We start from the raw sequence: 22,497 nt of genomic DNA, 5'->3' as shown, positions 1-22,497 counted from the left end.
AAGCACACTTAACTTGAAGGAATGTCAAAGTAAATGTATATTCCAGTAAGTACAACCGGCTGGCTTGTTAAAACACTTCTGAATTTGCAAAAGTGTGGGTGGCATGCTCTAATCAAATGCTTAGCTTCCTGTCCTGGCTTAATCCTCCCCAAACCTGGGCTCTATAGGAATAAGATCCACCCATCCTGACACACAGCCTGCCTCTCCAGGCATGCTGCCCAACCTGTCCTGCCCAGTGAGGGGACTTCTTGCAGGTGGAGCTAAGGTGCAAACACTTGCCTATAAGAAAGGGGTTGATCTCTGAACCTGATTTGTGAATGGGAGTCCAACCCCCATGTGACTTTTTTTTTTTTTAACAGAATGGGGCCGTACTTTTAAAGACTTAATATTGCTGGGAGTCTGACCAACGTTGTTTTTAATAAAACAACCGCTCATTACAGACAGCAGCCCAGACTTCCTTTTGCTATCTAGCCCATTGATCAAGGTCCCGTGGAAATCATTTTTAATAAGAGACATATGGCACTCATTGACTTCAGTAGTTTATTTATTGAATTCCTGGCATTTCAGAGTTGCAGCCTGCTGCTCAGAAATTAAACCTCAGAACTGAAACTTCCAAAGATAAGCAAGAGGCCTTTCGCTCACTCACCTCTGAATTTGCTTATTCTTTCCATGCACTTCCCCAAATTTCTGACACCTTGCCATCTGAACCCAGAGCCTTAGCACTGAACTCTGCTTCCAAATTCATTTGGTTTGGATGGGTATGTAGTTGTTCCAGTGCCTTTTGGGAGAAAATTTGGGCTCATTCATCGTATAAGAGAGTAGCGTGCTCTTAGAGTAACACCGGAATGAATATCTCCTATCACCTATCTCGTCCCTTTCTTTTTCCTACTCCCTTCTTCCCCCTCCTTGACTGCTGTGGAATCACACTGCGTGGTTTTTTGATAAGCCTTTTATCACCTGTTTTCAAAACAACATGTGAGAAATATTTCTGAGTTTCTACCTTTCTCATTTTAATAAGACTTGCAGATGTTTTTTGTTTTCCTAGACCATCTAGTCCCTCCTTTGCACACACTGGTGTGTTGCATTGTAAAACCCAATTCTAGGTTTAATGCAAGCTCCTAAGTGGCAGTGCTGACACACCTAATGTCTAATCATTGTTGTTGTTTTTGGGGGGGATATTGGGAGACAGTGTGTTTCTCTAGGGCCCATCAGCTCCAAGTAGTTGTCCTTCAATCTAGTTGTGGAAGGCACAGCTCAGCTCCAAGTGCAGTCACCATTTTCAATCTTTAGTTGAAGGGGACACAGCTGACCATCCCGTGAGGGAATTGAATCGGCAACCTTGTTGTTGAGAGCTCGCGCTCCAACCAACTGAGCCATCGGCCGCCCTTCTGGAAGTTCAGCAACAGCTCATTGTCTTCAATCTAGTTGTGGAGGGCACAGCTCACTGGCCCATGTAGAAATCGAATCAGCAACCCTGTTGTTCTCAGCTCACGCTCTAACCAACTGAGCCATCCAGCCGCCCCCTAATCATTGTTTTTAATTGGAAGGGATAATACCAGCGCAGATTGAGCGGGGCTCTGCCATTTCTCACTCCACTATTATTCACATTTGGGAGTGGGGTCTTTGCCCCCTCACCCACCACCTCCACCTCATTCTGCTACTGGCTGGCTTTGGAGTAAACTATAACCCAGTATTTACAAGAGCTTTACTGAAACCTGGGACCATCCCTGAAACTGGGGACATCTGATACCTTCAGCCTAAATGTGGATGCAGGAGAGAAGCCTGGGAAAATCACTCCTTGTTCCTTACTCAAGCCCTCCTCTCTCTGTTTTGTGCCTGTCTCCTATCCCAATTTTTTAAACTTTGTAGAAAAAACATCTTATGCATGGGTGATCTCTATATTGTTAAGACATGTCTCATTCCTGTCTAATGGAAATATTGAAGTGAGGCCTGACTATGTGCTTAAAAAGTTGGGTGCCAATAGTTTGAAACTATCAGTAATGGACAAAGTACAGGTTGGAGGCTGGATTCACAAAATTCCCTTCACCTCAGGGCCCACAGCCATATATATGTGTGTTAAACTTAACTGAATTGCCATTCTGACTCTTTTCTGGAGATTTTATTAAATGTTTTTTGTTTTGTTTTCAATTACAGTTGACATTTGGAGATATATTTTAAAGCTTCTGTTTCTTAAACGTCAATGAATTATTTTTACTCTGATGATTTATTCAGGTATAGAGTTTTGAAATATCCACATCGCACTTAGAGAATTTCACATGTGGTGGCATTAATGTATAGTTTATCATATTCCATACATACAGGCTGAAGGGAAAAACATTCTCTGGATAATAGAGACCATATTTTTCAACTTTGAAATACAAGATAAATGATTTTCACACACTTTCTAGATCTAGGAGACATGAGATGTAGTTTGCATGTCTAAATGTTGGTACTTAGAGGGTAACTTAATGTTTACATGAATGATGACAGGACATAATATCTGAAATTGTGCCTGTCCTAGAAAATCTGGGATGTGTAGTCAACGTGCAGTAGAGGTTCCAAACTTTCTGAAACAAAATATTAAAGCTTGTCGTATCAAATGACACTTCCCAAGTTCTTTTTTCCACCGCTATCCCAGATGACAGCAAAAAAAAAAAAAAAAAAAAAAAAAATCCTCAGTTATGCAGTGTGGCTTCGGATAATTAATTCTCTTTTGGGATTTTGACAGAATCCTTATTCCAAATGAAGTGTCTAATTCCTTTTAAGCATGTATTACATTCCTCATATAACCATCCCTTTCTCTTCATTTCCCTTTTGGTGAGACTGGGCCGAGGTGACCAGAAATCCCGTGTCCTTGGCCTGATCAGAATTGTTAGTGCCACTCCTGTAAAATGTGTTCAATATTGAAAATCCTTCACATGAAATAATCATTTGTACATCTCCCCTCACTAAGCACCTTAAGTCCTCGTTTTCAGAAAGTTCCTCCTTAAAATAGTCTTGATTTTGTAATGGTTTTGTCAATAGTAACAAGAGTGGGGTGGCCGGTTAGCTCAGTTGGTTAGAGCATGGTGCTGGTAGCACCAAGGTTGCCAGTTCAATCCACACATAGGCCACTGTGACCTGCACCCTCCTTAGAAAAAAGAAAAAAGAAAAAAAAAACAGTCACAAGAGTCATTTTGGAGGGCATGATATACCAGGAACTGGGCAAGGTACCAGGGCTACAGGGAAAGCCGGTTAGGATCCCTGCCCTCAAGGCTTCGATGGTGGAGTGGGAAGAGGGTGATCAGTCAAGGTCAGCGACGACATTGTAATGTGTGTGAGCAGTATTAGGACAGCACAAGTGTGGAGAGTGATAGGGCCACACAGGCAGGTTATGGAATCCAGACTTTGGGAGGGAGGGAAAGGTGTGCGAGATAATGTAATATTTAGGCTGATACTTGAAGAAGATGGATGTAGCTAGTTAATCAGGCTAATAAATTAAATCTGTAACACACTACTGTGGAGCCCCAGAACTGACAGGCTTATGTTTTCCCCCCCAAGAAGCTGCCTTACAGTGTAACATTTCAAAAATAGATTCCATCATTAGGACAGCTGAAGTTTTGTGCCACCTCTCACTCTCTCACAACACACTACCTCTCTTGTGGATTGTTTCTTCAAAAAAGGTTTTACATTGTTTATAAATATTCTTTGAAGAGCTTGAACAACCAATTGTATCTACCTAGCAAATTCCAAATTGACTGAATTGAACTAAAACTGATAGAGCATTATTTTCTATTTTATGGGTTATTGCCATTTTATCTACTGGATGAATTATGAATGAAATGTTCCAGAAGCTGGTGTGCTCATGCAGCCTTTCAGTTTCTTAATGAGGGATTCTTTCATTAAGTCTCCACTCTCCCAAAAAGGAAGTGAGCGTGCTAAATGAAAGACTGGTTAAGCTACTAGAGACTGTTTTGACCACATTCTTTCTTAAAATTTGGACTCTCTAAGGTTTCATATTCAACGACTTAATTTTAAATGAAGGGAGGTTTATACATAAAACATAAATGAGTGTTTGAGACATTTATATTGAAGTTGGGAAGAATTAATTTGAATACTATTTGGCATAAATCTGCTGTTACAGAGGCAGCAAAATATGGCCCAGCACAAAAAGAAGACTTTGTTTAACTGAAATTTCATCTGTTTACTTCAGCATTTTTTAAATTATCTGACTCTTAGTTAGTTCTTTATTGTATTTCCAAGATTCTTATTTACCCTCTGTAGTTAAGAACTTGTGATTTGTTTTGGCATGTGGAGACAAACAGAAAATACCTTGGTCATACATTTGTTTCCTTGAAAAAAATCATGATTTTATTGTCTTTGTAAAAATGACATAGGTTTTCTTTAATTTAAAAAGTGACAGTAGAAAAATAAGGGGAAACAAAAATCATTCAGAATACCATCACTAAAAAAAATAGCCATCAATACTATTTGTCGGACATCTATGCATGTCTGTAGGAAGAGAATGAGAGGGATTAAAGGATATAAAATTAAATGTGTGTCATATTGTATTATATGTTATCTTTAAATAAGTATGAGATTTAATTTTACTTGGATTTAACAGACTAAAACTGAAGCAAACTAAAATAATTGGTGAACTTAAAAAATATCTTCTCAAAATAAGAAATTAACTATCAGAAGATTCTTCTAAAGTCAAGGGAAAACTTTGATACTCTAATCATTTAATCTTTTTTTTTTTTTTTTTCATTTAATCTTTTTTAAAAAAAAACTTTTGATAGTGTCTTATGAGCCATTACTATGAAAAGTGAAGAAATTAGCACTTTGAAAAGTCCTCTCTCCTTCCCTTCCCTCTCCCCTAGCTCCTGCCCTCTGTTAATTATAAACCTTAACTTTTATATTCTATTCTGTACCCATATTACTAGTTGCTTAATCCAGTTCTATAGCTTAATCATAGCTTCTTTACTCTCTGTTTCCATTTGCTATTGATTGAATGAATTTCATTGCCAATTCTTGTCTTGAGTTCTGGCATGCTTGCAGATGTATGGTGCAGATAGTTAAGAGGGAAATTCACTTTTAGAACCACATGGGATTCGGATACGGCTCCCGTCTGGACCAGACTCAGACAAGCCTCAGTTTTTTTCCTGATCTGTCCCTCTAATGGAACCAACCTACAGTCTCCAATCATAGTTAGAAACTTCAGGAGCTGCAAGTCATACCTGGTCACTTCCTCCTCCTTTTCCTTTACATGTTTTTCTTCCATTGCCAGAAAAGCTCCTTAAATCAACCACATTTTCTACATTTAAAGTCACCTTTCAAAAATTAAAATCGGGCAGCCGGTTGGCTCAGAGGTTAGAGCGCAGTGCTCATAACACCAAGATTGCCGGTTCAATTCCCACGTGGGCCAGTGAGCTGCGCCCTCCACAACTAGATTGAAAACAACGACTTGACTTGGAGCCGATGGGTCCTGGAAAAACACACTGTTCCCCACTATTCCCCAGTAAAAATTTAAAACAAAAAATTAAAGTCACCAGTCTCTTCTCCTCCGGTTTTAGGGTAGCCAGTAAATGGCTCATGGAAAAAGTTGCTTCCAAAATTGCTTGAGCTTCCAAAACATAGAGTTGGAAACCTAGCTTTTTGGGTTATTAGTTTATAAGGACTTTCCAAGTGACAATTTGGATTGTAAAAATTAAAATCACAGTAGGGGAATAAATAGAAATCAGTAGGAAAAAATTGAAGTCAGAATTTAATACATTTCCACTCTGAATTTTGTGGCTACCTATGAATATATTATTCACATAATCCAAATTTTCTTGGTCCCAGGTTCAATTATTTTGTGTTCATCAGGATAACAAAATCAGAAAATGTGGCCTCTGCCTGCTTGCTAGTGAGGAGCATAAAGGATGGAATTGCTCATCCTTTGTCAGAATGACGAATTCCTACAGTGGAGTTGTAGTTGACAATTCTTTTCCTGCCCACGACCAACATTAATGCCTCTGACCATTGTCCTTATTTAATCCCCTGCTGCCCCAATTTCCCATTTACCAGCCCCTCAATAGTATCTGATCTTGTGTAAGATCACTCAGAAAGATTCTTTGAACCCAGGATTACAGGGAGAAATTGATGCAGCCTAATCAAATCTTCCTATAAGTCTGAAATGTAATTACTTTTTAAAAAAATAAGAAAAGTAGTAAATCTCCCCCTTGGGAATTATAAAGCAAGATTTCTCACACGCCTTCAGTTTCCTAACCACTGGAACATAAGATACATTTAGGTGGATGCGACCATTTTATTTTCATAGTCATGCTTTAATTTTAATGTACATTAGAAATATATCTAGCAAAATGGTAATGACACAAAGTTTTTCATTTTTAACATAAGTAAAAAGAGCCAATTTAAAGAAACTACAAATAATAGTATAGATAATACACAGCTATGGCAAAAAAAGTTGTGAGGATGATTTGCAAACGACTAAAGTTAATGAGAATGTGGAAATCAGAAACACAGTGATATGAAAAAATTGCACAAATGTGCAATAGGGGAATTTGGAAATAAAAGAACTTGGAAATAGAGGGATATGGAAATCAGAAACCTATTTAAATTTTGCTTACTACAAACTTGGATTTTTCTCCATTAAAAAATCTACATGTCCATGCAGTGGTTCTCTGTCTGTCATCCACTGAGACGTCCCTGATGGTTTTCACGTGCACCATGCATTCTCATGGAGACACACAATTCCCATGCCAACCCCATCTCTTTCTCTACCACTCCAGAAAGTATTTTGGAAGGGGAGCAAATTGGAAATATAATAACAATAACCTTTACTCCACTTTAATTCATTTTTTAAAAGTAAACTATTTACGGATGGGTATTTTTTTAATTAACGTAAAAAACAAAACAAAACAAAAAACTTTCACTAACATAGTTTTCAATACACCGATGATTGATTGGCCTTCGCCAGCGCATCAGTATGCTTGAGAAACAGTGGTCTCGCCACTGATGTTGGTCTCAGATACCAGGTGTAGAATCCCTTGTTGGGGAATTTGTGCTCTGGGGGCTGTTTTCCTCTGACCTAATAATATCCCCTTTTCTCACCTATAGACTGTAGGGCGGGAACTGCTGCTCCATTTAATTGAATATCTCGTAACCAATGATGGAAAAGACCTTGAAATCACAAATTTAATCAACAGTACCCGGATACACATCATGCCTTCAATGAACCCAGATGGATTTGAAGCTGTCAAAAAGCCTGACTGTTTTTACAGTAATGGAAGGTAATGATGAGCTACTCAATCTTTATTAAAAACAAAACAAAAGGCCCCCATCAGAGAGAAGCCCGGGACCCTACGAGAGCAGTCAGTGAACCATCTCATTGCTAGTGTCAGGGCATCGCTGTGCTGCAAACTCTTCAGAGCTGCCTTCCCATTGCTTTTAGGATGAAAAAGAAAATCCAGAATAAGGCTGCTTTGCTCCTGGGCCCACCTTACTGCTTCCTTCATCACTCTTCCTCCCCCCCACACACACCCTCCACCCTGTTTCAGCCGCTCTAACCCTCCTTCTGGAATTACGTTCTGCGCAGCTCATTTCCCCCTCTCACTGCTGAAACAGCACTTCCTAAAAGACTCTTTCCTTGGTCTATATTAGGTCCCCAATTATAGTGGTCCTCTTACCACCTAGCACTTTACCTTCATAGCACAATTTTTATTGTCTAGTGTCTTGTTTAATGTTTAAACTATAAGCCACCTGAGGGCAGGTGTCGTGCTGATTGTGTTCCTCGTTGGTAAATCCTCAGGGCGCAGCAGAATACCTCAGCCCTCAATAATTACCACTTGCTTTATTAGCCAGTACAAGAACTAATCCCAAAGAAGAGCGAGTCTTGTAGTATTTCTAATTTAAACTATTTAATTTGTTTCAAGCTGCCTCGGGATATTTAGCATTTCTCAAATATCTAATATGCATTTAAAGTTGTGCAATGAAAAATTTGTTTGCTTTTACCAAAAATAAATAAAATCACACCACTTGATTCCCTTCAACTGTCAAGTTTTTCTAGCTTACGTAAACGTGACCAGTTCACTTTTCAGAAATACATTTGTATAAAGTAGCACATTCCTGTTGTTTCTGTTATCAAATGCTAGGTAACAAACCATCCCAAAATGTAGAGACTTAAAACAACAATCTTTTCATTTACTCTCAATTCTGTCAGTTAGGAATTTGGGCAGGGCAGAGCAGGAATGGCTCATCTCTGTGCCATGATATCTGGGGCCTCAGCTGAGGTCTGACAACTCTCCCAGGACCACATGTCTGGAGTCTCAGTTCCGACTGTCACCGGGATACCTCATTTCCCCATGTGGACTCTCCACATGGTTAGCATTGGGACCTGAAGATTCCAAAAGGGGGTGTCCAAGAGCAAATGCCCTGAAATGCAAAACACTTACCAGGCCTCTGCTTACATTACAACAGCTACTGTCCCATGGGCGAGAGCAAGTCACACAGGAAGAGGACTGCATGCTATTAGGTTGGTGCCAAAGTAATTGTGGTTTTTGCAATTATTTTTAACCTTTTAAACCGCAATTACTTTTGCACCAACTTAATACATGAATGCCAGATGTGGGTCACTGGAAGCTGCTAAGACACACTTCTACCACCCCTGTATTCATAGTTGGAAAAACACCTGGAGCCCACACCCAAGGTTTACACACTGCACGAATCTACTCTCTCACATACCACCAGTAAACCCTAAAACATTCTTTCTTTTACAGGGAAAATGGTAACTTCTATGACTTGAATAGAAATTTCCCCGATGCTTTTGAATTTAATAATGTATCCAGGCAGCCAGAAACGGTGGCAATCATGGAGTGGCTGAAAACAGAGACGTTTGTCCTCTCTGCAAACCTGCACGGCGGAGCCCTGGTGGCCAGTTATCCGTTTGACAATGGTGTTCCAGGTAAGCAAACACGGGCCGACTCTGGCTCCCCAAGTCTGGAGTGAAACCATGAACTCTCTGCCTCTGTGTGGGGATAAACTCTTCTCTCCACTCAACTTATCTGGCAGGCATAGAAAGAGCCTCATTTGCTTAACCCTGAGCTCTCCTTCCTACAATTTATAAACAGTACCTGGGCAGCATGGCTGAACTGACAAGCAACAGGATTACGTGACATTCATCGGTGAAATAGTAAAATTGGGATTTAGATGATCTGACAAACAGCAACATGGCTAAAAGAAAATAAAACTAGAACTGAGCTTTCTTTGCTAATTATATGAGTAATAATTGCTAACTGCTCTTAAAACTCTGCAGGATAAGCTATGTACCTAAGAACCTAAAATATTACAGTGGCTTCCTTTAATCCCTACAGTGCCTAAGGAACATTTACTGACCTCCAGAAATTAGCCAGAGTGACTAAGAGGATATTTAACTGTTAAGCTGATTTAGGAGGAGTTTGGATATGAATGTGGCCTATTTTGCGTGATATCACCTTGTGTGTGTTCATTAAAAATAGCAAGAAAAGTAGAGGGAACGTTCGTGGAAGTGGGGAGAGGATTTCTTTCTGGGAAATGAAAGCCTGTGTGTGTGATAACATGACGCATTGCACCTTCCTCTTACTCTAACACCAACCGAAAGGTCTTGGTTTGTCTTTCACACACAGCAACTGGGACAGTACACTCCAGGAGTTTAACCCCTGATGATGACGTTTTCCAATATCTTGCAAATACCTATGCTTCCAGAAATCCCAACATGAAAGGAGATCAGTGTAAAAATAAAATGAACTTTCCTAATGGAATTACAAATGGATACTCTTGGTATCCACTCAAAGGTGAGTTTCTCCTCGTTGCTACCATGTTTCTTGTTGCCTGCACCCAGAGGGGCCAGCTGGCTTTTTTGACCTCCAACAGTTGCCAAAAGTTCCTGAGTCACAGTGCAGTCCCTTCAATCGTGTCTCTGTCGGCTAATATCACTAGAACAGTGGGGGTGACTGACCGTTTGAGGGAAGCTCAGACATGTCCCTCACTGCCAAGGCCACCTTCACTCATTCGGATGCTTGGTCAGCATTTTCCTACTGAGTCAGCAACTGTGCTGAGAAAGATGAACGACAGGACACAGATCTTCACCCCAAGTTTAATAGGAAAGAACAACATGCAAATAAATCATTGTGATGGCAGGATAATTAGAGGTTTAGAAAAGGTACAGTGTATCACAGGTGTAAAGCCAACATACGACGGAGTAGTAGAGACCTTGGAGAAATGTAATGCTTACGTGTCATCTAATGGGGACAGCTGCTCCTTAGGTCCAGTTAATTATTGCATGCAGCAATGAGTGGGTTCCAATACTGCCAGATCTTCCAGTTTGTAAAACAAACTGGATTTGTACAATGAAGTCTCATGATTTTAAATTTTGCCACATTGCAGGCTAAACAAAAGAGCTCTTCAGGCTGGATACAGGGGGGTAGAGGAGGCTCCAGTTTTCCACCCTTGGAACAGGATGGCCAGGAGAGGAAGGGGGAGGTGAGGAGAGCACCAGGTAGGGAACATGAGAGGGGGGATATTCTTATCAGCAGGAATAATATAAGCAGAAGCCCAGGGGTGTCAGAGAATTCGTCCTGGTCTGGGACCTAGAGAAAACAGGAGGCACGTAGGATGGAAGGGTGAGAGGGAAGGTAGTGGACAGTGGGTCAGAAACGGGTTTCCACAGCCTCAGTGGAAAGTGTCCCCTTTTAGCCTGATCCTACCAACAGCGAGCTGCAGGCCACTTCCCCAGTTGTCACTTTGGATGCATAGACTATAAGCAGCCTTGCACAAGCTGGTACGTTTGTGTCTGAGCGGCTTTCTGCCAGCTTTCCAGGTAACACAAATAAGCTAGGCCACAATTGGTAGGCAGCAGGGCCAGCTCGATACAACACCCCCCAAACTTCCCTCCACTGTCCTAGGTACGGCCTCCCTACCTCCATCCACCTCAGGGTTCCAGCTTCGTCTCTGCTCATCACTCTTCACAGGAATGAAAGGTCCCTCTCCTGCCTAAGGCAGAGCTGTCCTTCGTGTGTACTAACTTTCAAGACAGATCCAGGTGTGTGGGAAATTAGCTAGGAACCCATCTTGCTGCCAGGAATTGCTCTCAAGTGTGCCTGTGTGTAAGCTGTGTATCCTTCTGAGAAAAAAAGCAGACAGCCAGCTACTTTGAGGAGCTTAAGGCATTCTGGCTCAGCCTGGAGGTTTTGTCAGCCAGGCCTGACTGGCCTTATCCAGAGCTGCGCACTCGCCACGCTTGGCATTCTCAATCATGCATGCTTTGCACACCTGTTTTACCATTTAAATTCTTTCTACCTGAGACAGTCATCACACCAAGGGCTTTTGTTTTGTGTCTCTCACCATTTTCTCCTTCTTCTATTTCATGGTGAAAATGAGGTCAGAGAGAAATACAAAACTCTTTGATAGAAAGGACAGAGAAATTCTTCCTAGATGGAATCTGGACCTACATTGATACTACTTAACATTTAAATACTATTTTGATATAATATTTTGACCTTTTTGTTAGCATAAAATTTTATCTACTTTACTACTTCCCAAATACCCTGATGGAGTTGAGAATACATATTTTATTGGGCAGATATCAAGCATAACAAATTAAAATTAGGCAGAAACTATTTCCTTCAAAGTTACTATATTTCATCAAACCCAAGATGGCACTGATTTTAAAGTACAGTGTACTACCAAGAAAGAAAAAAAGAAGTTTCCAGCCGAACTAATGACACAATGACATTTTTCAGCTATCACATTTAAGACACATCCCAATTCAGAGATTTTAAAAGATGAAAAGTTTTGCATTTTAGAAAATATGAAATATGAGTATAACCCCTTGAAAGTAGGGTCTCTAGAGTTAAGAACTGGACAGTAAGCATGAGCAATGGCAACCCCAGAAGCAGGAGGGGCCTGGGCCTTTTCCCTCCCAAGGGTCAGTCAGCACAGCACCCTTTGTTTCCTCCACGGCAGCAGTTTGGCATCATGGGTAAAAGTATGGGGGCTCCAGCAGGAGCCTATGCCCGTCTATCATCCCCTAGCTAGCACCGCCAGGCATGTTACTTATCTGTGATTAAGTTTCCTCATCTGTAAAATATGGTGTCACATGGGATGTCCTGCAGGGTCTCAGCTCCCGCTCCCCATAAGAACGCAGGACCTGGTGAGGCCAAAAAGGAACACCCACGGAGCCATAGGTAGGGGAGTCATACCACTATGGTCTCACTGGTGGCTGGTTGAGACACAGGAAGCAGGAGCCACACTATCCGCAACCTGCCGTCCACTTCTCTGCCAACCCACCTCACTTGTTAGCTGCAATCCGCCGTGCTAACTGCAATCCGCGCTTGCTAGCTCAGCCACCATCTTCTTGCTAGCCCCCTTTTGCTGCTACTGTAGCCATGGCAGTTATATTAGTGGCCAATGGCTCACTGGTTACAGCTGATGGCCAACTAGCCACAGCTGATGGCCATCCAGTCACAGTTGATGGCCATTTACTACCTGAGCCAGCACCTTTCCACGTGAGGCCGAGAGCCTGGAAACTGCCCTCCTGGCTCTGTCCCCACATATGGGTAATAAATGCTGCGAGGCTTAAATGAGTTGATACAAAGCGCTTCAAACAGGACCTAACAACAGTGAACAATCAGTAAATGTTAGCTGTTATTACTCCTCCAAAGTAGTGTGCTTAGCGTTACATAATAAATGTGTATATTTTATAAAGGATTTTTAGGAATATTTTAAAAGAAATCTCACTGTCCTTTACATCTGTTTAAAATGTAATTTAGGGAAGAAATATAATTTGAAGAATCCTTTTGGTAATAACATATGATTACAAAATAGGACTCTTCCGCTACCCCTCACTTAATTCTGATGCACGGTTGAACGTCAATCAGCTGTGATCCAGTTACCCATATGGGAAGGTTTAGGACCACCTGGTCATGCCTGGGTAATTAAAGGTCAAACCCTAATTTTATATGCTAATGTGTCAAATTCATCTTTTCCTGTTTACATGTATTTTCTTTCACTAGTCCTCGAAGTACATGACCCTTGGCTCCACTCCAGTTTTTGACCTTAAAAAATATTAAATATGCTTGTGTTTAGGTGGAATGCAAGATTACAATTATATCTGGGCGCAGTGTTTTGAAATCACGTTGGAACTGTCATGCTGTAAATATCCTCGCGAGGAGAAGCTTTCATCCTTCTGGAATCTTAACAAAGCCTCGTTGATTGAATACATCAAAGAGGTGCACCTAGGTTTGTAAGATTTTCTTGTTAATTTCTGTTAACACATAATATAGCATCGGCAGCACCTTTGGGTTGAGAAAACGTGAGCCCCTATTTGTGTTTTCTCAGTGCTGCCTCCTTTTCAGTACCAACTAACGGTTAAGCATTTCCTGTGCATGAATTGTCTGTACTGTGTAAGAAATAGCGTGCTCCTCAGTTCACATAAGACAAAGTATGGTGGATGTTACTTTCATATAGGGGAGTAAAATCCAAAGTATTTCTAACTTTCCATGTCGAATGACCTGGAAATCTGGCAAAAGATCAGGAAAACAGGTCTTTACTCTGTTACATCATTACCCAGTAAAAGCTAAAAAGCCGAGTTTGCTTGTCACTTGCCATACGGTATCACAGATTCAGGGCACACTGGACATGCCATTTTCGCTGTTTTTTCTAGAACTGAGGTCCTAGCACCTTTAGCTTTATCCCCTCCCACCCCTCAACTCTGCCAAATGACCTGGGAATCTTCCCAGCCTGTTTTCCTGACGGCTGTCGGGCCTTTTTCACACACAGACAGACTAAATGTGGCAAGAGTGGTCATTCTCAAACGCGCAGCAGCCTCTCCGGGACGGCTTGTTTAAACACAGATTGCCAGGTCCCAGCCCCAGAGTTGGACTTCGCGTGTCCCAGGCGAAGCTGCTGCTGGCCCAGGGACCAGGCTCTGAAAACCATTGCACTAGACAAACACCCTGCTGCTGCTGCTGCTGGAATCACATAGTTCATTTAACTCGTCTGTGTCTGTGGGCAGGCTGTGGATGGCTCTTCCGCATTGCCCGAGTTCGCGTTCTCCACTCTGACGGCTTGGGGTAAGAAACACGTCAGGAACTGGTATAGTAGTTATGCCACCACATCAAGCCAAAGTGGAGGGTGTGTGCTTGTGCTGAACAGGTTTGCATCGTAGCCTGTGGCGTAATTCCCATAATTTTCTGCATGCCTCACATCAAAGCTTTCCACCTGCTAAGAGACGGAGATGGTTGAAGGAGGGAAAAGTCAGAAGCACAGGGGTACAACGCTGAGTACGAGGGCAATGAAGAGTTTCCCTTGGCCACACGTCCCCAGAGTGGAGGCCCATCCCCTTTCATACCTGTACCCCCATCCCCACGCCCCTCACCCCAACACAAGTATGTATAAGTGACTGGTGAACTCACAGGGCTGTGCCTGACTGGCTGAGGCCTAGAGGGGGTAGGTTCATTCCCTGTGATGAGGCATGTGACGAAATGTCATCTTTTTCACCAGCATTTTAATATGTATTAAGCTTATTATTGGGTCTTTCTTCTTCCTAATTATGTCATCAAACTTTGTTTTAGGTCCTCTTTTTTTTTCCCCTTCCTCTGTCCCCCTCTCCCCCTCCCCCACACACACATTTTGGTTCAAGCCGTTGTTTCTCAGTCTAGTTGTGTAGGACACAGCTCCCTGGCCCATGCTGGGATTAGGAGCCTTGCGTTCTCCCCGGCTGAGGCAGTCTGTTGCCGGTCATCAGTCACTCCTCATAGCAGCCCATGGTTGCCCACGGCAGCACACAGCAGCCCGCGGCAGGCCGTGGCGGCACCCAGCAGCTCACGCCGTTTTTGGGTCCTCTCTTGCTTAGTATTCTGGTATTTCTCCACTCTCTTTTCCTCACAAGGCACGTAATCACTTAGCCTTTCTATTGTATTTCTACCTACATTGATCCTTCACTGTGTTACTCGGCCTATTCTTTTCTAGAATTCTTCCCCCATCAGCATCAACGTGGGAGGGCAACTGAATGTGAAATATGCTCCCGGCAACTGCAGTACCATTTTCTGAATTTCAGTCAAGGTTTTTTGCGAAGCACTGCATTAATTAATGCAGGCTCTGAAGTAATGTGCTGACATATTGCCAGTGAAGGGGTTTATACTGCTAAATGACATACAAATTACAGTATAACTCTTGTTATTATTAATTTGGAAGGCTTACAAGTCCATTTACACTAGGTTTTATGAAGAATGGCTATCTGCCTGTCTCTATAATCAGATGTGCTCACTCAAAAATATATACATTAGCAAATCAACCCTGCCCCCTTGTGGTTTAACGCAGGCATTTTTTTTCTAGTTTATTATGAAATCCTATTTCAAAATACTGACACCATGTGGTCATTGTTACTTGATAGAAAGGTTCTCTTCATATTGGTGCCCAGAAGGAAGCCAAAGAATACTTTTGTGGGTGATGGAAGCAAACACCGCCTTATTGGTATTGTTCTGGTTTGAGGAAATTATAGGTACTTTTTAAGCTGCATCACATTCACTGGTCGTTTCATCACTTGCTAAGATGCCTCTGAGTCTGAGATTTTGACCCATCTGAGAAGTCTCTGGCCTATCTTGTCTGGGAAGGAAAGGCCTCCTGCTCTAATGGAAGGGCCTGGCCAAGAGCACAGGAGCCCGGGTGATACCCAGGCTGTTTTGTCATCTGCCCCTGTGTAAAACCTTGAGTGAGCCACTTTCAGTTTTAGTGAACTGAAAGGGGAGGAATAGCCTCTACCTTTGCCTCAGCCAGCTTGTTCTCAGGCTGCAGTGGGATTATTCTTTCCATTAAATTCACTGCCAACGTCAATCTAAACTGAGGCCCCTGGGTGCTGTGTCACCATGCTTAACTGTCTAATTTATTTTTTTGCATGTATCTGTCCAGTTTTCTTAGCACCACTTAGTTGAAGAGACTGTCTTTACCCCATTGTATATTCTTGCCTCCTCTGTTGTAGATTAATTGACCATATAAGCGAGGATTTATTTCTGGTCTCTCTGTTCTACTGCATTGATCTTATGTATGTTTTTATGTGAGTACGATGCTGTTTTGATTATTGTACCTTTGTAGTATAGTTTGAAATCAGGAAGCATGATACCTTCCACTTTGTTCTTTCTCAAGCAAGGTTTCTTTGGCATCTTGTGTGGTTCCATGTAGATTGTAGGATTAGTTGTTCTGAGTAGAATGCCTTTGGTATTTTAATAGGGGTTGCAGACATTGAGGCCAAGACAGCAAAGGAGGGCAAGTCTGAGTTCTAGGGACCTGGAATGCTTGTCCCCCACTCTGGGGAGAAGCAAAGATGAACAGGCCATGATGTTACCTGTTACTGTCCTCTCCCCTCAAAGCAGATCTGAACCCCAAGGTTTGGGGGATGGCCCCCAGCACCTAGAAACCTAAGTAAACTGGCCTAAGAGAATCTGGTGTGTGCCGAATTCCAGAAGCCTGTGAGACACAGATATTCATCTGTCATCAGATCCAAAATAGGTGGCAACTGTGATTATTAGGAGGAGCCCTGGGAGTGAATGAGCAGCCTCCGAGCACCACCCAGCTCCGACTCTGCCCTGTGGCCAACAGACGCAGAATTCCAGTTCTTGCCTGACATACACTTCTCATTCCTGAAGCTCGATACATTTCCAAGGGAAGGAGAGCTTTACATTTCGCCTCATTTTCACATGTGGCCACAAAATCTTAGGCTTCGATTTTATTCTCCTTTATTATCTCAGCTATTTTTTTTCCAATTTTTACTTTTTGTTCCCCTGATGTAATGGTGCTGGCTCTGTCTGCATCTCTTTGGATCTACTGGTCTTTTCTTCAATGTTTCGGTTTGAACATAATAGACATAAATCCTATCTTCTGGTAAAACAATTGCTTCCCTCTAAGGGAAGGTTTGGTGGTGTCTGGACAGACTATTGTAAACATGTAAGATCTGAAGACAGCTTTTGTTTGTCTGGTGGTATGTGGTTATCCCCTAATAGAAACTCCATATTTTGGCATGGTCTGTGTTTGTTCAGTGACAGTGATATTCAGATACCCAGCCTTTCCTCGCTTGAAGAACTGTCTCTAGGTTTGGGTAAGGGTCATATGGAAATGAATCTTTTCGATTTTCAGAGGATAGTTAATGACGGTCAAACTGGAATCTGAAGACTTTTAGTGTTGCCCTAAATCCAAATGATTCCTTTGCCTGTATGAGGGTAGACAGACCACAGGTCACTTGAAATCTTTGTTCACTTGTGACACATACTGACATATGGCTGTTGTATAGGTACCTAAGGCCATCCAAAAACACTGTTCATGCGAAAATTCAAGTCTGTTCTGTTAAAGTATAACCATTTCTAGCCCAGAAGGAATTTACTTCTCTTTTTTAAGGTACCGTTTTTTTTTTCTTGGTGCCTTCTGCCAACTACTCATCATTAGCATCCTGAATCCTATTTCAGCATTATATTAGATGTTAAAGGATGGTGTAAAGTCAGTTTCAAAGATAGTTTCTATTGTTTGAGTTTGGGTTTTGATTTGGTTAGTTTTGTAGAAATCAATGAAAACTACAAAAGACACCAAGAGACATTACCACACACTATCTTGCTCAAATGCATACATTTTCTAAGTGGCAGGAAGATGATAAGCTAATTCAGAGACCCGAAGAAGAAAGAAATATACATAGTTTCTTCCTTCACATATTCCTGCCTTAGTGGAACAAAGTTGAATTGAGATTCCAGAAACTTACCCAGCAGTTCTGTTCCAATTCCAAATTTACAGCTATCGTCTTTCTATTCCTTTGTGTAGTTTTCCTTATCCGGATAAGAAAAGGATTAATATTTGTTAAGCCTCCTCTTCTGTGTTACTTACATTGCATCTTCATGACCATCCTGGAAGGTGCTATTATTATCCCCATTTTATAAATGATGAAACTGAGGCTTCGGAATGTTTAGTGACAGGGGAGCTGGGATTGAAATTGAGACCTGACTGGTCTTTCTGTCACACTAAGCTATGTTGTGTTTATCTAATGTATCAAAGGGCCTCCTAAGAAGGGCACAATGGAAACATCTCTTCAAAGATGAAATCCAAGGAATAAATGCATAATCAGATTACTAAATTATGACTGATATTTATGGTTTAGTGCTACCTAAAGATCAAAAGATCAAAAATATACTTATTCCTACTACATACCAAGTAATAGGAATAAAAATAAATGGAACATTTTCTTCAAGAGACAAAAGAGGGACAAATTACATGAAAATAGAGACTTACATAATTGATCTATGTTGGAAAAGTAAGAAGAAAATATGGGTTTTAATAAGTCTTTCCCTGGAGGAAAAAAATGAAGAGTCAAGAATTAGAAAAGAAATGAAAGGCAATTTGAGCCAGATAGAAGTTTGCTTAATGTTCAAGACAAAGATTTTATTTGTAAATGTCAAAACTTTTACATTTCATGTTAACCTTTTCTGAAGGAAACTACTTAATGTGTGCCTCATATTTTTCTGTCCTCATAAATAATTACTAAGTATAACTGGGGATGGTTCAGAGTCATTTGTTCATTGTGTCCTCTTCTTTCTCCTTCTCATCATTAAGATAACATGATTTGTCACAGGAGTGAACAAAATAGAATGTGAAACAGAATTTAAAATGAGAAAAGTTTAAAAATATAAATGGCCTTTTACTAACTTTACTCCTGAAATTTTGAGGTGAGGGGCATGGATTTGGAACTACCATGAATTTATAGGTAGGCTCTGCCACTTAGTTATGTGAGCTTAAGAATGTTATTTAATAATCCAAAGCCTTAGTTTCCTCATCTGTAAAATTGTGACAATAACACTGCCTACCTTATAGAGTTGATGTGAGGATTCAGTGAGAAAAATGCACATTAAGCACTTAGCATAGAGCCTGAAGTATACTAACTGCTCAATAAATGTTTGCCATGTCATTAGTAATAAGACCCCATCAATCAATTCCATGTTTCCAAGCAAACTCACGATTATAGTTTTGTTTCCCAGGTGGTTTACCTGACCACAAAACTACTGAGTCCCTTGCATAGATAAGTATCTTACTGTAAATTAATACATTGGTATTTTGAGTTTTGTTTAGGATTTTGTGGAATCCACCTATGGTAATGTTGTAATACAGTTTGGTGACTGACGAAACAACTTGAAAATGACAGGAATGGATTTAGACTGTCATTTATGTGCTCTCATTTTGATATCACATTGGTAGTTTGACTGTATTTTAAGATATATCAGAAATAAGTTTACCAAGTTCTAGTTCAAGATGGCGACACAGTGGGCTCCTGAACCCACTTCTTCCCAGACAAACCAAATCTACAGCTACATGTGGAACAGATTCCTGTGAAAGAAACCGAAAAACTAATAGATTCCTACACATCAGGTGAATGAGGAAAAAAACCCACATCGAAATGGGAGGAGAGGCTGAGATAATCTCACTATAAACCTTATTCCTGATATGGTGACCCACAATCAGGAAGGAACTCACAACTCTGAGCTTTTCCCCGAGATGTGAAGGCTTTGAACCCCATATCTGGCACCCCAACTTTTAAGACCTGCACCAGAGAGATGAGCCTTCAAAACATCTAGCTTTGAAAGCCTTGGGGCTCACCCATGAGAAACCACAAGGCTAACAGAAACTGTTCTAGAAGGGCTCACACAGATTCACCTGGCTACACCCCAGGGCACAACAAATGCAGAGGCAGTCAACTGAAAACAGTGCTGTCTTTCTGAGAAAGAGGCCTATTTATTTGTCTTAAAGCTTCAGCCTGAGGGGCAGGCATCTAATTTAACCCACATCTAGGGGCCTACTAAACTATTTTCCAAAGACGGAACCTGACAGGTATAGTGTGCTCACCTTCCACCTCCCTCCAGGTCACCAGTATCTCCCGGAAAGGAGTTTGTGCACTCATCTGGTGTCCCAGTTTCTGTGGCTGCTGCCCATGGGCTAACCCTTGATGGCCTGGCTCTGGGGGCCAGCAAGCTTGTGTTCACCCATTCAATAGGACATTAGCAAACAAAGAAATGGTTCTTAACTGGCTATCACCCCAGGGCTCAGTGCAGTGGGAGCACACAGAAATGCCCACCTCCAAGACTTCCTCGGAAAGAGGTAGATTTGCAGACTTTAAAAGCTGCTGCCTGAGGGTCTGGCTTCCAATCAGCCTGAACCTAAGTGCTGACTGAGAGCCTCCCATTTGGGACACTTAAAGGTCTTGGTACACCCTTACGTACTGGGAGCCACTAAGAATAAAGTAGGCTGTTTGGATACATACAAAGATTTGAGAGGCAACCAAGAGCTAGGATAGGGTTGAAGGATACGATTCATCTCCTCCACGAGGCCACTCCTTCAAGACTGGGAAAGATGGCTATTTTATCTAACTCATAGAAACCAACAGAAAGTAAAATAAAGTAACAAGGGACTATGTTCCAAACAAAAGAACAAGATAAAATCTCAGAAAAAGAACTCAGTGAAATCCCGGTAAGTGATTTACCAAATAGAGTTCAAAAAATGATCATAGCGATGCCCACCGACCACCAAGATCAGGAGAATAATGCATGAACAAAATGAGAATGTCAACGAAGAAATGGAAAATATAAGATAGCACCAAATAGAAGTCACACAACTGAAGACCCATAAGATTATCAGTAGATTTATCAACAGAAACTTTGGAGGCCAGAAGGGAGTCGCATGACATATTCAAAGTGCTAAAAAGAAAAAAAAATGCCAACCAAGAGTATTCTACCTGGTAAAGTGGTCCTTCAGACTTGAAGGAGAGACAAAGAGTTTTCCAGACAAGCAAAAGCTAAAGGAGTTCATCACCACAAGATCAGCCTTACAAGAAATGTTAAAGGAACTTCTATAAGCTGAAACAAAAGGACACTGATTAGTAAAAGGAAAACAAATGAAAGTATAAATATAACTGGTAAAGGTAAATATTTGGTAAAATTCAGAATAACCTAATGTTGTAAAGGTAGCGGGTTAATCACTTACAAAACTAGTATGAAGGTTAAAAGACAAAAGTAGTAACACTAAGCACAATAATTTCTTAATGGATAGTGGAAAAAAAAAAAAAAGGAAGGAGAAAAAGAACAAAATAAGCCCAAAGTTAGAAAGAAGATAACAAAGATCAGAGCAGAAATAAATAAAATAGAGATATAAAGACAATAGAAAAGATCAATAGAACTAAGAATTGGTTGTTTGAAAAGATAAACAAAATTGACAAACTTTAGCTAGACTCATCAAGAGAGAGGACTCAAATGAAATCTAAAATATAAGAGGAGACATTACAACTGATACCACAGAAACACAAAAGATCGTGGTGACTACTATGAACAATTATACACCAAAAAAATTGACAACCTAGAAGAAATGGTTCAATTCCTAGAAACATACACCTACCAAGACTGAGTCATGAGGAAATAGAAAATCTGAACAGACCTTTTACTAGTAAGGAGATTGAATTAGTTATCAAAACCCCCCAGCAAACAAAAGCCCAAGACCATATAACTCTTCCAAAAAAATAGAAGAGGAGAGAACATATTTTTCTTAAATAATTACAAGAATGTTTTTCATATGCCATAAAACATGGTATTAATATTTAATTCTGTTTGTCTTGCAGGTGTAAAGGGTCAAGTTTTTGATCAGAGTGGAAATCCATTACCCAATGTAATTGTAGAAGTCCAAGACAGAAAACATATCTGCCCCTATAAAACCAACAAATTTGGAGAGTATTATCTCCTGCTTTTGCCTGGGTCCTATACACTAAATGTAAGTATACAGTTCTAGTTATTGTTATTAAAATATTATAAAACTCATAATATTCCCTCACTCAGCAGGAATCTAAAATAAGTCTGAAAAGTTCAAAAGTAGTACATCAGGACAGAAGGAAAGGACAGCATCAGACTTGTGTCTGGCAGGAAGTGAGAGAGGTGAGAATGATAGGAACCAACCAAAAATATCATGTTTTTTTCCCCCAGCTGGCAATTTTTTAAATAGAAGCCAAATCCTACTTGGCTATAAAAATGGAACAAACCTTATTAATAGTAATAATTAAACAGTGTAACCAAAGTACTTCCAAGCTTCATGGAATATCATTTTAATGCCCATTCTATAAACATAATTTCTGCTATTAAAAAAATAGATTGAGATACAAGGTCCGTAGAATTCTGTTTTAAATAAAATTTGATCCACCAATTTTACCACTATATTAAGAAAGTTATACACATTTTGCAGCACTTTCCTACACAAATTATAGTGTTTTCCAATGGATGCAAAATTTCAGTTTTTAATTCTAATTTAACATGCATGTTTCTGAGTCATTTCTTCCTAGTTGGAAGCATGGACTAGTTTGAGCCCGAGTAGGTATATGTAAATGAACTAAATGAATAAGTACCTGATTTAGTTGGCCAGATTGTGCCTTTTTCTCTCTGATATGACTTTTCTCTAAGACACTCCAGATTCTTCTAC

At 40.7% G+C, this 22,497-nt stretch overlaps 1 protein-coding gene across 2 annotated transcripts in view; it reads left to right on the top strand.

The window, feature by feature from the left end:
- Positions 1-22,497, top strand: part of CPM (carboxypeptidase M) — a gene marked incomplete at its 5' end in the record, with an annotated part of 66,000 nt that overhangs the window by 37,896 nt on the left and 5,607 nt on the right. For both annotated transcript variants that reach the window (XM_081060414.1, XM_081060413.1), the window contains 5 exons: positions 7,099-7,271; positions 8,757-8,941; positions 9,642-9,809; positions 13,102-13,254; positions 21,650-21,798. In XM_081060414.1, coding sequence (XP_080916540.1) covers positions 7,099-7,271; positions 8,757-8,941; positions 9,642-9,809; positions 13,102-13,254; positions 21,650-21,798 — 828 coding nt within the window. The remainder of the gene's footprint in view (positions 1-7,098; positions 7,272-8,756; positions 8,942-9,641; positions 9,810-13,101; positions 13,255-21,649; positions 21,799-22,497) is intronic.

The sequence above is a fragment of the Rhinolophus hipposideros genome (genome assembly GCF_964194185.1).
Source record: "Rhinolophus hipposideros genome assembly, chromosome: 9".
NCBI lineage: Eukaryota > Metazoa > Chordata > Mammalia > Chiroptera > Rhinolophidae > Rhinolophus > Rhinolophus hipposideros.
The sequence above is the reverse complement of the archived record's forward strand: the minus strand, read 5'-3'. Positions and strand labels throughout refer to the sequence as shown.